At 42.5% G+C, this 16,686-nt stretch overlaps 1 protein-coding gene across 2 annotated transcripts in view; it reads left to right on the top strand.

The window, feature by feature from the left end:
- Positions 1–16,686, top strand: part of JAK2 (Janus kinase 2) — a 91,904-nt gene that overhangs the window by 44,607 nt on the left and 30,611 nt on the right. For both annotated transcript variants that reach the window (XM_079959192.1, XM_079959193.1), the window contains 8 exons: positions 3,476–3,599; positions 6,300–6,417; positions 6,751–6,896; positions 7,469–7,790; positions 10,005–10,124; positions 11,494–11,651; positions 13,202–13,313; positions 14,660–14,846. In XM_079959192.1, coding sequence (XP_079815318.1) covers positions 3,476–3,599; positions 6,300–6,417; positions 6,751–6,896; positions 7,469–7,790; positions 10,005–10,124; positions 11,494–11,651; positions 13,202–13,313; positions 14,660–14,846 — 1,287 coding nt within the window. The remainder of the gene's footprint in view (positions 1–3,475; positions 3,600–6,299; positions 6,418–6,750; positions 6,897–7,468; positions 7,791–10,004; positions 10,125–11,493; positions 11,652–13,201; positions 13,314–14,659; positions 14,847–16,686) is intronic.

The raw sequence follows: 16,686 nt of genomic DNA, 5'->3' as shown, positions 1-16,686 counted from the left end.
ACAGAGCAACAGGAGCTCACTCCATCATGGGGAATCGAACCACCAACCTTCTGATCGGCAAGCCCAAGAGGCTCAATGGTTTAGATCACAGCGCCATCCGTATGTCATGGCAGAAGTGTAGGGACTGGGACAAACAGTGAAGATCAGAGTATTTGCATTAGTTCCCTTCCATTCTGGTGCTTTTAGTCTTTCCGAAGTGCATTAGTTTTTATGATTATTCATTATCTACTTACGTTTTGAAATGACTGCGGAATGGCTGGAGTTCATGGGAGTGCAACAAAGGTGTATAAGGAAAGGATAAATGCACCTTTTTGTGTTGGTTATGGAAAAGCCCCGGTGTGACACCAGCCTTTCTCACGCAATCCATAGCCCCAAATATCTGTATTTTACACTCTTCTATACAAATAGCTTTAGGCTGCTTTGTAGAAATGACGGGAAATTACATCAAATGTTCATCCTGAATCATTATTTCTTCATCAGGTTTGTAAAGAGTCCAGCTTGCTTATTACAACATGAAATTTCAACATATTCCTGCAAATAATAAATATGAATTGCTGGTTTAGGCTGAATTGTTCCTTGGCCATTGTTCTTGGGTGTTTTTATAGAAGGCAAATAAGCTTTTTGTTTCAAATGGAAAGATGTTAAGCTAACCAATCTCATGTTGCTTTAAAACTGGGACTTTCCATATATTTGAAACCACCAGCTGCCAAACCAGTCCAAACAAATGTTGGCTCATTCTGCCATTCCGTTGGCACCGAGAGAGGTGCTTCATTAAAGCTTCATCTCCCTCTAGTTATGGTTGAATGCTGTTCTGCCAAATTGATGTCCAAAGTGACTCACAAATGAGTCACCTTTTGCTTAGCAAGTGATTGCTGCAATATGTGAAGACTGGTTCTCTACAAACAGAAGCTGTTGAATGTTTTGCTTTGCTTTGGTGGAAATCTGGGGCTTTCTAGCCTAAGAAGAGCTGCTCTTGCCCCAGGCAAGGTCAAGCAGAGTTCTCACGGTAACATTCTCCCATCTTCTATTGTGTATCTTTCCTTAGCCATGTCTTAAACCTTGTATATATTAATCCATCTAGAGCCATAGTTTTCAAAACACAAGGAGACAGAAGTTACACAAAAGTGCTGTTGTCTCTCATCATGTTGCCTGAGCCAGTCCGCAGAGCACTGGTGCTTAAAAGCAACCTTTCTCCCCACTGAGCACCATTGCCTGATTTGGCTGGTCTTGCTTTGTCATGGGGCTACAGTGGTGCCTCGCAAGACGAAATTAATTCGTTCCGTAAGTTTTTTCTTCTTGCGAGTTTTTCGTCTTGCGAAGCACGGTTTCTCATAGGAATGCATTGAAAATCAATCAATGCGTTCCTATGGAGACCGTCCGGGGACAGAGGGGAAGCGCTGTGCGCCTTCCCCTCTGTCCCCGGACCTGTTTAAAGCAAGGGGCGGCGGGGAGAAGATTGCTTCTCCCCATTGCCTGCCCCGCAATCTCCGGGGACAGAGGGGAAGCGCCGCACGCCTTCCCCTCTGTCCCCGGACCTGTTTAAAGCAAGGGACCCCTTTTGAACCCGGACCCCTTTTGAACCAAGGGGCGGAGGGGAGAAGATCGCTTCTCCCCGTTGCCGCCCCTTGCTTCAAAAGGGGTCCGGGGACAGAGGGGAAGACGCGCTGCACTTCCCCGCTATCCCCGGAGCTTGCGGGGCAAGCTTCGTTTTGCGAAGCAAGCCCATAGGGAGATGCGTCTTGCGAAGCGGCTAAGAAAACGAAAAACTCCTTCATCTAGCGAGCTTTTCGTCTTCCGAGGCGTTCGTCTTGCGGGGCACCATTGTAGTTCACACTTTGCTCTTCCCGTGTACACTCACAACCTCCTTTCCAAAATGCACATGACTGTAACCAGGTGACGGCGATCATTAGAGGCCATTCAAATCAAAGAACAATTAAAGAGTGGGATGGAATGAAGGAATACATGAAAAAATATGGTTCCGGAACTGGAATATTAATAGATAATGTGTAAAACATGCAGGAGATAAGCAAAGAAATAATAAAAGAATCAATTGAATAATTATTAAACTACAACAACACAACAAGATGGAAGAAGTAAAAAAAAAAATGAGATCACACATGGGTGAAGGGGAGTGGGGGGTATAGGGGAATTTATAAAAAATTATAATATAATACTTCTAATTGTGTTGCATTTAGATATAGCAAAGGGAAGTCTATAGCAATTAGGTATATTTTAATCTAGTCAACTATGTAATAGGCTTATGTTACAAAATGAATATGGATTTTGAATTTGATGTTTGTAATTCTTTTTCGGTTTTGGAATAAAATAAAATAAAAAAGTTTTCAAAACACAAGGAGACAGAAGTTACACAAAAGTGCTGTTGTCTCTCATCATATTGCCTGAGCCAGTCTGCAGAGCACTGTGCTTAAAAGCAACCTTTCTCTTCACTGAGCACGATTGCCTGATTTTGCTGGTCCTGCTTTGTCGTGGGGCTAGTTCACACTTTGCTCTTCCCGTGTGCACTCACAACCTCCTTTCCACAACGCACATGACTGTAACCAGGTGAGGAAAAATGTGAACTGGGATGTATGTTGATAGAGCTGTATGCAGGGTTTCTCCAAACTTGGATCTCCAGCTTTTTTTGGACTACAACGCCCATCATCACTAGCTATCAGGACCAGTGGTCAGGGTTGAGACCCAAGTTTGGGAAACGCTTGCTATTGTTTGCTGTGGTTTTTTAGAACTTATTTTAATGCCTCTCGTAAAGATCCTGCCTTGGTAGGATTGTATACTGAAAAAACAGGATATATATATTTAAAGAAGATGAATAAATGTGCAAATTAAGTTAATTTGGATGTGCAGAAGATACTAAAAACAAATTTAAGGAACCACAGAAAGAGGGGGATGGAAGTCAAGTTTTGAAATGTCAAAATGAATGTAAAATTAGTGAGTTGTATAAAACTAGTGAAATGCATAAACTTGAAAAGTATAAATAAATAAAATATCAAAAAAGAAAAAGAAAAACAGGATATAAATAACATTTTATAAACCTCTCTGTGAGATCCATCCGAATAGTGGTATAAAACACCTTAAACAAACAAGCAAACAAAGAATTGTTCTAGTTGGGTGTTGGAGCTGTTAAAAGTATTCCAGAAGCAGGTGTTCTGTTTACTGAAGCACGTCTTGGAATGGGTACCACATTAAGGGATGAACAGGCCCATCTCAGCCCTCTTTCTGCAATGTTATAACTATTTATTGTATTGGCGTTACCTTTTGCTTTAGCTGAACCAAATTCAGTGTGATCTGAATGTTTTCTTTTCATAAGCTTTCCCATGGCAACCTCTTCATACCTAAAATCCCAAAGAAAGTATTAAAACCTTGCGGGCATGACAAGTACAACACTGCTTAGCAGCACCTTTTCAACGCAGGGAAAAGATCTTGCAAATAAAACATCATTGTCTTTTCTTTTCCTTAGGTATCTTGCCGGTGTACCATAACATGTTTGCACTAATGAATCAGACAGACAGATGTTGGTATCCCCCAAACCACACCTTCCAAGTAGAGGGATCAACCAGTCTCACTGTTCTCTACCGGATAAGGTTAATATCTTAGCTTGTTTTTGTTTAAATCAAAATGGTTTTTGTTTAATCAGATTTCTTTTAAACTAAAGGACTATAATGTAGGTTGAAATAATTGATTAATTTCCTGTGACTTTTTTATTTCTATTTAATTATCAGAGGGGTTCGTAATAAGAATAACGCTCTTTGTCCATACATTTTACAGTCAGTTTTATTCCATGTGTGTTTGATGGAAGTTATAGCAAATGCACATAGAGGCAGGGGCAGATCCCTGAAAGCTGACGGAATCGCTTGATGAACACTTTTACTCAAGGAGAGTAAACTTGATTATCTATTTTATTTAAACCCAGAGCTATTTAATTTATTTGATGGGCCCATTTATAAAAAATAATTCTAAGCATGTAGATGTGGGTGTTTACTTCTAGGTATGCATGTATGAGGTTGCAGCATTTTGTTTAAATAAGCAGGTGTGTCTGAACAATGGCTGCATATCCACTGTGTCCTAGCAACCAAGGCATTCCCATTGCTCTAGTCATATAACCATTTTGCATATATTTCCAGAATGTGAAACATCTCCGGATCAGTGTGTGTACTTCTGTAGTCTAGAAAAATTCCCACTGAGTAGCCCCCATCTTAAGGTTCAATGTACCACAGTGTGACTTGCATCACAAACATAAAGGAGATTTTTAAACCGTTTTGCCATAATGTTTCTGGGGAGGCCAAACCGCCTGTTCCTTTATGTCATCGTGTCAAGGGTAGGAGTTTTGGGAAGCTTGCCAGAGTCCATAAAATACATAGATACAGGCTTTGTTCAGAAGTGTATGTACCATGCCTGACAGTTGTCTTGAAAGAGCTGCGTCTCCCTTCTCCTCTCCTAACTAAGCCACGCTTCCTAAAATGGAGATTGCATAATTCACAAGACAGTATACATTTACTACAAAAGAGACACAAAACTTTTTGATTCCTGAGTATGCTAAAGCGATATCGCTGAGATATACAGTGGTACCTTGGGTTAAGTACTTAATTCGTTCTGGAAGTCCGTATTTAACCTGAAACTGTTCTTAACCTGAAGCACCACTTTAGCTAATGGGGCCTCCTGCTGCTGCGCCGCCGGAGCACGATTTCTGTTCTCATCCTGAAGCAAAGTTCTTAACCTGAAGCACTATTTCTGGGTTAGCGGAGTCTGTAACCTGAAGCGTATGTAACCTGAGGTACCACTGTATTTTGATAAATTGTCTGAAACCAGTGTATGATGTTCAAACCATGATACCGGTTTCATACTCGATACATCCGCAATGTATTGCCAGCTCAAATTGCCCTGATGCAGCAAAGGCATAGGCAGGCAGGTAGACAGGAGCCTGAGAAGATGCTCACCTACAACCTACACAGTTTCCATCCTCCTGACTGCTTCCAGTTTCACCCGGGCAGGTGGGCTGCCACTTCCTCCTGGTTGGTCACTCCTGGAGCGACTGACAGGGAGGAAAGTGGCAGCCCAGCCAATTGGGCGAAGGTGGAGGCAGGCAGATGAGCACCTTCTCGGGCTCTGTCTTCCCCCTGTGTGTGCCTTTGAAGAAGCTACTCTCCCCCCCCCCCCCGGCTCACACAAGCGAGAGTAGTATGGGGGCTCACTCAACTGTTGGGCTGGGTGATGTATCTCAGCTGCTTAAGGTGGTTAGGAAAAAGCAGCCGAGATACATTTCAGGCATCACGATATATCCATAGATTGAGATATTTAGCTGCTGATATATCACAATGTTGAAAACCAGCCCTACTTTCTGTGCTCCCCTGCTCTGACAATGTGTTAGAACTACAAGTATCGCCAAACAGGAAGCCATGGCTTATGACATAGGAGCAGGTCCAAATTTTGCTCATCACAGTAGCACAGGCCACAAGTGCCCAGGGATCCAGACTTTCATAGAACCAGCTGTATCTGCCTCTCTGTGATCTGACATAGTACTTTGCAAATTCTAGAAGACAAGGCTTTAAAAATTAGCAAAATTATTTAGTAGCAGTTGTAAGGCATGAATGTGTCACACACATGTAAGTCCCCGAGGCAGTTGCAGACAATGCCAGGGAGTTGTGCTCCTTTTGTGACCTCCCTCCTTCAGAGTCAGACCACAATAGTATATCTGAGGCATTGCAGAATAAAGAGGGGGAGGGAGGAGGCAGAGAACTCAGTGTGGTGCAAACATGCCAGGAGGAGCACCCGATTGCCTCTGCCAATGCGTTTGCACCACTGCTGCCTTGCCTCTCCCACTCTCCATCCTGGTATTCAGGAGCAACTTGGCTGGAAGGAAGCCAGGGAAGCAGTGCCACCCTACTGCCCCATTCATTACTATCTAAAGGCCACTGCTTTACTAAAGCTAAGTAGTTCTGGGTCTGGTCAGTGTCTCAGTGGGCAGTTGTACATCACTCTGGGTTTCATGATGGAAGAAAGTTGAGCTAGAAACATAAGAGGTGGGGCGGCGGGGGGAAATGAGTGGTGGTATTTGACCAGTAAATTGGCAATGAGTTTTGATGTTTGGTTATTTGCTGACTAAATGTCAACTCCAGTGGAGATGGCTCATTTCAAGCTGGAATAATTTAGTGGCAATATGAACTTGTGTGAAAGTATTCAAAGCCCTTGCCCTTTAAGCAGCCTGAATTTCATTAAAAACATGTTTCTAACATGTGTGGTCTTGGCTGCAAAAGCACTGATAATATGTCTTTGCTTCTTAACAGGTTTTATTTCCCACACTGGTATTGTAACAGCAATGTACGGGCATTTCGGTACGGTGTTTCCCGAGGTGCAGAGAGTCCTGTCCTTGATGACATTGTCATGTCTTACTTGTTTGCTCAGGTAAAATTTTGACAACGTATTATTTAGGTATGGATGTATTTGGCTCTTCTCCGTGTTTTTACTGCTGGAAATGAATGTCTTCATCCACATATGGATAATTTCACAGGAATAATAATAATAATTATATGCAATTATCCTGTGAAATAAAAATACAACAGCCTTGAGAGCAGCACCAAGGTGTTGATTCCCCTTTGAGATCTGAGCTGATTTCTTTGTTCAAATTAAGTTCCGAGTTGATTCAACAGAAGACAACTCAAGCTGTGATGAAAATAAATGAAAAGAGCAATAGGCCAAATTCATCAGAATTTCTGTGCCTTTGTTTTTTGCCTCCAGTGGCGGGAAGACTTTGTCCATGGGTGGGTGAAGATGCCTGTCACTCATGAAACACAAGAAGAATGTCTTGGCATGGCTGTTCTTGATATGATGAGGATGGCCAAAGAAAAGGACCAAACTCCATTAGGCATCTACAATTCTATGAGGTAACTCTCTTTGCGACGACGTCTTCTGCTTCTGTGCAAATGGGGAAGGGAGGAGTAAAAGGGGAGGTGGAGGCAGGAAAGCACGAAATGGAAATAAGGATCCAAACCATTATTATTTTTATTGCCTGTTGCCTTATCCCTTTTTCCAAAGAACTTGTTTCCAGTTCATGACTCTCCCCATTTTAAGATTAGCCTGAGAGATAAGTGCCTGGCCCAAGGTGATCCAGTCAACTTCACAGCAAAGCAAGAGTTTGAACTTGGATTAGGCATTTGCAGATCTGAGCAAGTTGCAGCCTGTTCCATTTCACCAGATGTGACATTCCTCTTTTATACAGCCTGGTGGTTCCTAGTTCTGGTCGTTGCAGAGAGAAAGTTTGAGGATGCAAACCCTGACATCGCCAGTGGAATTCGCCTCCCGGTTTTCTGTCCCACTTGCTCATAAGTTAAAAGATTTTAGGATTTAGGACTTACCTGATAGTTGCTCTTGCACCTTCTGTAGAAGAATACCACCAGCCCCCTTTGAGCTACTCATCAATATTTTGCCACACACTTGGTTGTCTTTGTGTTCACAGCTACAAGATGTTTTTGCCAAAATGCATCAGGGAAAAAATCCAGGATTATCACATTCTGACACGAAAGAGGATAAGATACAGATTCCGCAGATTCATCCAGCAGTTTGGCCAGTGCAAAGCAACCGCCAGAAACTTGAAACTGAAATATCTCATAAATTTGGAGACCCTCCAGTCTGCCTTTTATTCAGAAGTGTTTGAAGTGAAGGAACCCGGCAGAGAGCCTTCGGGTGAAGAAAGTTTTGCAACCATTGTTATATCTGGAAATGGTGGAATTCAATGCTCAAGAGGGAAACATAAGGATAGTGAGACACTGGCAGAACAGGTAATCTCTTATAACATACCGTCATACCTTGGTTTGCGAACAGCTTAGTTCCCGAACGCTTTGGCTCCCAAATGCCGCAAACCTGGAAGTGACTGTTGCGGTTTGTGAACTATTTTTGGAAGCCGAATGTCCAGCGGGGCTTCCGATTGGCTGCAGGAGCTTCCTGCAGCCAATCAGAAGCTGCACTTTGGTTTCCGAACGTTTTGGAAGGCAAACGGACTTCCAGAACGGATTCCGTTTGACTTCCAAGGTACGACTGTACTTCTGTATTTTGTTTACTATGAAAGCTTCGAGAATACCACTGGAAGCAGAATGATTTGGTTCCATCAATAGAATGCTTACTGGCCAAGTAGAAATTAGCATTGTGCAGTCAGTTGAAAGTATTGTGGCAAGTATTTTGCAGGAAAAGGTACGCAGAATATAAATAGTGAGGGAGGAGTGGGAAGCTGGTTTAAGGTTCTGTGGGTTTTTAGTGCGCGCCCAGTTCTGTTCTGTGGCTTGGGCAATGCAGGGTCCCAATCCTTAGTATCAATGCAGACTCTAGTTCCTATTGGTTTTTATTTGTTCCTAGCGTTGAATGGGATTTCACCCAAGTCTTTTAAGATTACTAGCCTTACTGCCATAGAAATAATTTGAATTAGCAGTAGATGTGTCTGAGAAGTGAAGATTGTCATTTTCTGTTCCCCAGTGGTGTTATAGGAGGATAATACATTAACAGATCGTTATTATTTTTAATGCATGGTGGTACACAATTAACTCAATTGATAAAATATTTCCTTTCTAGATACTTTATAGACTGTAGGTTGGGTTAAGCAAAGGGGGGATTTTTTCTTGAGTGTTTTGGATTTTGCTGCTTGAGCATTGCTATTTTAATTTCTCTGTAATTTAAATTTCATCTGTTCTTAAAGCGTACGGTGATTCTTATCTAAACAGAGATAAGCAACTTGAGTAATGCTGTCTGTGCACACAGATGGTAGCCTTCTTAGAAATAAGACCCCAATCCTGTTCTTCAGTCTGTGCAATTGTCAAGGTTAGCCTTTCATCAGTTTATTCTGAACGTCAGTCCATTGAGGGGGATTTTTCCCTTGGGAAACTCTTCCCTTGAATGTCTGGCAGATTCAGAGGCTTGCAGCTTGTGGTAAATTATTATTATTATTATTATTATTATTATTATTATTATTATTTATTTGTACCCCGCCCATCTGGCTGGGTTTCCCTAGCCACTCTGGGCGGCTTCCATAGAAACCAAAAATACACTAAAATATCACAGATTAAAAACTTCCCTGAACAGGGCTGCCTTAAGATGTCTTCTGAATGTCAGGTAGTTATTTATCGCTTTGACATCTGATGGGAGGGCGTTCCACAGGGCGGGCGCCACTACCGAGAAGGCCCTCTGCCTGGTTCCCTGTAGCTTTGCTTCTCGCAATGAGGGAACCGCCAGAAGGCCCTTGGCGCTGGACCTCAGCGTCCGGGCAGAACGATGGGGGTGGAGACGCTCCTTCAGGTATACTGGGCCGAGGCCGTTTAGGGCTTTAAAGGTCAACACCAACACTTTGAATTGTGCTTGGAAACGTACTGGGAGCCAATGTAGGTCTTTCAAGACCGGTGTTATGTGGTCTCGGCGGCCGTCACCAGTCTGGCTGCCGCATTCTGGATTAGTTGTAGTTTCTGAGTCACCTTCAAAGGTAGCCCCACGTAGAGCGCATTGCAGTAGTCCAAGCGGGAGATAACTAGAGCATGCACCACTCTGGCGAGACAGTCCGCGGGCAGGTAGGGTCTCAGCCTGCGTACCAGATGGAGCTGGTAAACAGCTGCCCTGGATACAGAATTGACCTGCGCCTCCATGGACAGCTGTGAGTCCAAAATGACTCCCAGGCTGCGCACCTGGTCCTTCAGGGGCACAGTTACCCTATTCAGGACCAGGGAGTCCTCCACACCAGCCGCCCCCTGTCCCCCCAAAACAGTACTTCTGTAAAGATGTAAAAACCAAGAATTTAGCTGCCATTGATAAATATTGTGAAAGGGGAGTAGAGAAGTAATGGGCAAACACCAGGCTCAAACTTGTTTTTCTGGCAGGAAAGGATGTTTCTTATTACTTCAGAATCAGGCTATTGAGAATAATGTTACAATTGCTCTGTCTCAGTTGATGGCTGGAAGCCTGTCTAAAACACTTACAAATAACCCGTTTCCTAATAAAGCAACATCTTTTCGCAGGAAATACAGACCTATTGCGATTTCCCCGACATTATTGATGTCAGTATTAAGCAAGCAAGCCAGGAAGGTTCTGGCGAGAATAGAATTGTAACCATTCACAAGCAAGACAGCAAGAATTTGGTAAGAGTGGCTTTCTCTTTTGATTACCTTACATTTCTGTGCATTACTTGTCTAAACAAATTGGCTTTTGATGCCCTGCCTTGTTTGCATATCTGCAATTAGGCAAGTAAGTTAATTGCAATTAGGCAAGTAATTTGTTTGCATATCTGCAATTAGGCAAGTAAACACACAGTTTTGAGGCGACCACACCGTAAGCCTTTCCTCATGCATTTTGCACAGGGAACATTTAAACTTCAATGAGTTTATCTCCCATTCATTTGAGATTCCTAGCCATAGTCATTAACCACAGAAGAACGATGTAAATACACACATGTGCAACAAATAATAGCTTGGATGCTCCTTCTCCATCAGCTGAGATTGGGAGTGCATCTCAAACTCACGTGCTCAATCCAGTCTCCTTCCCGGCACAGAGAAGGCAATGATTCCACATGGAGATCATACATATATTTGAACACGGTATCTCTGCTTAGCACAGTCCCTGTTTTCTGCCCATGGTAAAAGGCTGTGGCAGAGCATGTGGCTTAGAAACATTCTCCTGAAATATCTGCACATAAGGAGGTAGTGGAGTCCTATTCAGTTCTATCTAGCCTGAGACCCATGGCTGTCTGTCTTTCCTCACACGATGGCACATTTACACAATTTTGAAACATGGGTGGAAGACATTCCCCCCCCTTCATTATTTGTTAGACAAACCTTACTAAAAATCTAATGTGTGTGGTTTGTTTGTTTTTTTAATCCCCCTTAGGTTGTAGGGCTGGGCAATACTTGGGCAATATAATATTGTAACAACAACAACAACAACTTATTAATTATACCCTGCCCATCTGGCTGGATTTCCCCAGCCACTGTGGGTGGCTTCCAACAGAATATTAAAATACAATAGTCTGATGATATACAGTGGTACCTCTAGCTACGGACTTGATGCGTTCCGGGGTGCTGTTTGCACCCTGAAAAGTCCGTAACTAGAGTGCCGCTTCTGCACACACTCGTGGCGCGATAGAGCTTGCAAACTATATTTTTTGGGGAAAATATGAACGAATTCCTATGCCCCACAAATAACCCAGAGATGCATTTTAAATAAAAGCACACATTCTACTCATGTAAAAACATACTGATTCCCGGACTGTCTGTGGGCCAGATTTAGAAGGCGATTGGGCCCGATCCGGCCCCCTGGCCTTAGGTTGCCTACCCATGGCTTAATGCATTCACCAAACCATTCATAATCCTCATCATGGAAATGAATGGATTATTCATTTCAACGTTCATGAGTAACGCAACAAAATGATCAACCATCGGAAGCATATGCATGCGATTAGTGTTACCAGAAAAATAATAAATATCTTACTATCTTTCTCCCTTGCCTTTGCAGGAAGCTGAATTTCATTCACTAAGAGAGGCTCTTTCTTTCGTGGCATTGATTGATGGATATTACAGATTAACCGCAGATGCCCATCATTTCCTTTGTAAAGAAGTAGCACCCCCTTCCATCATTGAGAATATTCAGAGCAACTGTCATGGGCCAATTTCGTAAGTGGCATGTTTTATAAGACGTTGAAAGGGTTTTTTTTCCTTTAACCCTGAAAGAAAAGAGATGCTCCACTTTGCTTGGGAGGCAATTGCCTGGTTCATCAAGGATAATTAATGCCAAATCTTTTAGGTATGTGCAGATGTGCAGCTGGATATGTGCATTATTTGGCTCATGATTCTCATTTTGGCACAGCAGGAAGTGGCTGGATGTACACACCTTCATCCAGGAACACTTTAAAAAATGTACCTGCCATTGGGGTTTTTTAAATACACAATAATGTATTTTCCCTATCTATCTCTCTCCCCCTGGAAATACTGTGAAACCTTGATAAAAACATGTGGGAAGGTCTCTCAGTGTTTCCTTTTGTAATGAATTCATGTTTATTCAGCCACAAGACTTAATGCAAAGTTTTAAGATGTTTTTTCTTTCATTCTCAGTTCAGTTCCGAAGGTGTCATGCAGGGAGTAGAGAACAGTGAGTTTTAAGGTCTCCCAGCCATAACCATGGTGATGGTATATGCGGTCATAGACAGAGAACTTCTTAATAGGTTCACTGCAGGATCTGGCAGAAATAGAATTTGAAATTGTGGAGGAAGAAAAGGCAATTCAGATATCAATATCTGGAATTGAGCACAGAACATTGCTAGCAAAGGAAATTGCTTTTGGGCTAAGTGTTCCCTTCTTGTGAACTTTTCCGTAGGCTTGAGGAAAAAGAAATACTTCCAGCTGTGAGGGTTGTTTTTGTGCTGTTGTGTAGTATTGCCTGGTTCTGAAGAGCTAAGTGTCTCTGTGCGCTTCAGTTAAAAGTCCGTCATAGGGATTTCTCAGCCTGTTAACCAGAGGGGTAGAAAACACCTCCTTGCTAGTGGAAGGCAAAGGATTGTCCCCACCTCCAGGTTGGGCAAGAGTTGCAGACTGTCTTTTTTGAGCTCTTTTGAGCTCTACTTTCTGTCCTTTCCATTCTTTTTTTATTATTATTATTCTCCACCCCGGTTTGGGAAGAAATACAGCTATAGGAAGCATCTGAAAATTGCTCTTGGGTAAAGGTAAAGGGACCCCTGACCATTAGGTCCAGTCGTGGCCGACTCTGGGGGTTGCGGCGCTTATCTCGCTTTATTGGCTAAGGGAGCCGGCATACAGCTTCTGGGTCATGTGGCCAGCATGACTAAGCCGCTTCTGGCGAACCAGAGCAGTGCACGGAAACACTGTTTACCTTCCCACCAGAGTGGTACCTATTTATCTACTTGCATTTTGACGTGCTTTCGAACTGCTAGGTTGGCAGGAGCAAGGACTGAGCAACGGGGTACTCAGAGGGGAGACTGTTCTCTAGCATCACTTTAGAAATTCATAGTAAGTCCGTTTCCCTTTCGCTCTGCCAAAGGAGTTTGCCAGAAGTGCCCAGATGTTGTAACATGTAGACAGTTGTAAGTGGATGGTCACAGACTTTTACCGGGGATAGAAATAGATGTTCTGCATAGCTCAAAGGTTGCTAGCTTTTAAAAGCTTGCTCTTAACACTTGTGCTCCCTCCCTCTCGTTTTTCCAAAATAGCATGGACTTCGCAATCAATAAACTGAAGAAAGCTGGCAATCAGATGGGCTATTACGTTCTTCGTTGCAGTCCAAAGGAGTTCAGGAAATACTTTCTTACCTTTGCAGTGCAGGTTAGTAAAGAGGAGCAGAATACGCTGTTAACTTTGGCTGTGAACAAGAGAGAGAGGATTCAGAGTAACTTTGATTATAAGTGTTAGCTGTTAAACCACTGTGCTTTTGAATAATTTTTAAAAAGCTCAGCCACCTCTAGTTCTCAGTAATCTCTGTGCTTTGTGAACAGTGCACATACCCATGTCAGTCTGCAAAGATCAGGAAAAAGTGAAGAAATAAAACTTTCCTTTTCTTCTGACATGTTCATTCAGGCACCGAGTAATGGTAATTTAACTGTTAGAATTTAGTCATATCTTCTATTTGTGACTTAAAAATAAACCTGTATTAATATTAGCATATCGGCACAATCAGTAGGTAACGAGGCATCATTTGTGCTACAAGTAAAACGAGATTGATGCTATTTTCATATGAGTATGGGCTTTCTACGTACTTTCACTAGCTTCTCTTAAAAAAAAGATTTATTTGCTTATATCTGTGCAGTTGCTTAATATAACATAGTTAGTTTTAACTACAAATGAAAGTGCTGTATTCAAAATGCAATTCCTAATTATTCCTTGGAAGATGATCAGCTTCTTTAGTTAAAAATTAGTTAAAAAAAAAAAAAAGAGAGAGCAAATTTGCCAGACTATATTAGGGAACCTTAGCAGACTCTTCAAGGCCTCAAGAGTCTGATAAAAGCATCTGATAAGGTTGGGATTTTATATCCTTGCTTTAAACATCAAAGGACAGGTTTTCTGCTGTTCATCAAATGACATGCAGTGTGTGATGTTAAAATATTGACAGATACAGGTGGAACCTGCAACAAAACATGCTTCTGTTCACAGTGCCAGCAAACCATGTCATCTTCCAGGATAATCAGATTCTGTTGATTTCTGATTCTGTTAAATTCCGTGTTATATTTGAGTTTCCACACAATGTAAAGGCCCCTTCTGGAAACGTAGCTCAAATTTAGTACTTGTTTCTGTTATGTTTGCTTCCAGGAAAAAAAAAAAATCGTAAATAACACAGAAATTAGCGCTAAACTTGTGCTATAATCTGCTATATTTCTGGAAGTGGCTTTTTTTGTCAGGTAAAGGCTCAAATATAATGCAGAAATTAATAGTTAGGTGAACATCAGGAATGCAGAATAAACTCCCACATGAATCCGCTGGATGTGTCACTGAAGTTTTTATTATTGTTCTATAAGTTTTGGGGGTTTCTCTGAGCCTGTTATGCTGGTACCTCCCTCTCATGCGTGGATGGCGCCATTTTGTCTACAAAGGTATGATTTCTAATTTAAATTAAAAATTCTAAACAAAAGAGCGGTTTTAAAACAACATCTTTCTTATCGTTTCTTAATCTTCAGCGGGACAGTACCACGGACTATAAGCATTGCTTGATCACAAAAAATGAGAATGGCGAATATAATCTCACTGGAACTAGAAGAAGTTTTACAAACCTCATGGATCTCTTGAACTGTTATCGGACAGAAACTGTCCGGTCAGACAGTATAATTTTTCAGTTTACCAGATGTTGCCCTCCAAAGCCAAAAGGTAAATGATTCACAACTCCCTTAAGCGGCGGTGTTAATGTTTTTGGTTTTAGACCTTGCTTTTCTGTAATATGCCTGGAGTGACTTGCAAAAACATGAATACATTGCACCGGGGGGAGGGGGTTTGAAATGAGAAAAACACAAAACTCTGCAATGAAAACAATAAAGTCAGAGAACTGGAGTCAGACTTTTCGAAAGCAGGGTCTCAGTTTAATAGAGTGGCTTGATTAATCTATTTTATCTATGTGGACTATAGATAGCATTCAGTATATTATATATTTCTATGATGGACGGTGTCATATACAATATAGAATCTACTTGATGCAATAACTAATACACACTCAAGCTCCAAAACGTGGCATGAGTAATAAAAGCAACAGGGATTTGTGGCCCTTGGTGGTGGTGACTTAGACACTTCCTTTTCTTTTAGGCCATTTATTAATTTCATTCATTCATTCTGTAATCTGGTTGGTTTTAATAAATGGCCTGATAGCTAAGGTACTGTAGAAGTACAGATACTCATAGGGCTGAGGGCTAGGTGTTTCAGAGCCACTCCTGGCTCTGGGGCCAAATTCAGGTGCAGCTCAGGCTCTCGTAACCGTGCAGAAGTCACAACCAGCATTGAGATCCCTCTCTGCTGTGGTTCAGCACGGCCACAGTCTTCCCTCGATCCCCTTTTGTAGCATTTTGCAGAGGGCCTTTTCTGCCACGAAGGAACTGCGGTGACTGACGTGGGTTTGAGGAAAGGGGAAAGAAAGCAGGCTGCAAAACAAACTACAGATGTGGGAAGCTGCCCTCTTGCCAAGTATAGGATTCTGCTTGTAGCTGGAGTGGTTTTAGGGGTAGGGAACCTGTGCTATGCAGATGTTGTTGGTACTAGAACTCTGCATCCCTTTCTGGCTAGGCCTGATGGAAATCAGACATCTGGAGGGGCAAATGTTCCCCATCTCTGGTGTAATAATACGAATAATAAAATTTTATTTATATCCTGCCCTCCCCAGCCAAAGCCTGGCTCAGAGTGGCTAACAACAGTAAAAATAACAGTTTACATAAAATCAATTAATTGAAATATATTCTAAAATCAATTCATTCTAAAATCAATTCAGAGTCAAATTAATGGCAACCATTGGGCTAGAGTTCTATGAGGATTACAGAAGGAGAGAGGGGGTCAGAATGTGCCTTGGCCAAAGGCCTGGTGGAACAGCTCTGTCTTGCGGAAAGATGTCAAGACCCGCAGGGCCCTAGTCTCTTGTGACAGAGCATTCCACCAGATCGGGGCCACGGCCGGAAAAACCCTGGCTCTGGTTGAGGCCAGCCTAACTTCCCTGTGGCCCAGGATCTCCAAGATATTTTTATTTAAGGTCCTCCATGGGATATACCAGGAGAGGAGGTCCCATAGGTACGAGGGTCCTAGGCCGTTTTGGGCTTTTAAGGTTAAAACCAGCACCTTAAACCTGATCCAGTACTCCACCGGGAGCCAGTGCAGCTGGTATAGCACCGGGTGAATGTGATCCTGCAGCGAGGACCCCGTAAGAAATCTCGCTGCGGCATTCTGCACCCACTGGAGTTTCTGGGTCAGTCTCAAGGGCAGCCCCATGTAGAGTGAGTTATAATAATCAAGTCTGGAGGTGACCATCACGTGGATCACTGGTTAGGTCAGGGCGAGACCTAGCCATGCCCTGTGCAACCATGGCTAATGCAGATGAGGCAGGATTGTTTAATAATATTTGGATTGGGTCTGTGGAAGGAATGATTAAAAAAAGTTGTTTTGTGGCCAGAAGTGGAACAGCAATACTGCTTGAACGGTATGAGGAAATAGGGTTGCAGTCTCCTGTACTATA

This window comes from Podarcis cretensis, assembly GCF_951804945.1.
Source record: "Podarcis cretensis genome assembly, chromosome: 17".
Classification (NCBI taxonomy): Eukaryota; Metazoa; Chordata; class Lepidosauria; order Squamata; family Lacertidae; genus Podarcis; species Podarcis cretensis.
This window is presented reverse-complemented; position numbering and strand designations above follow the sequence as displayed.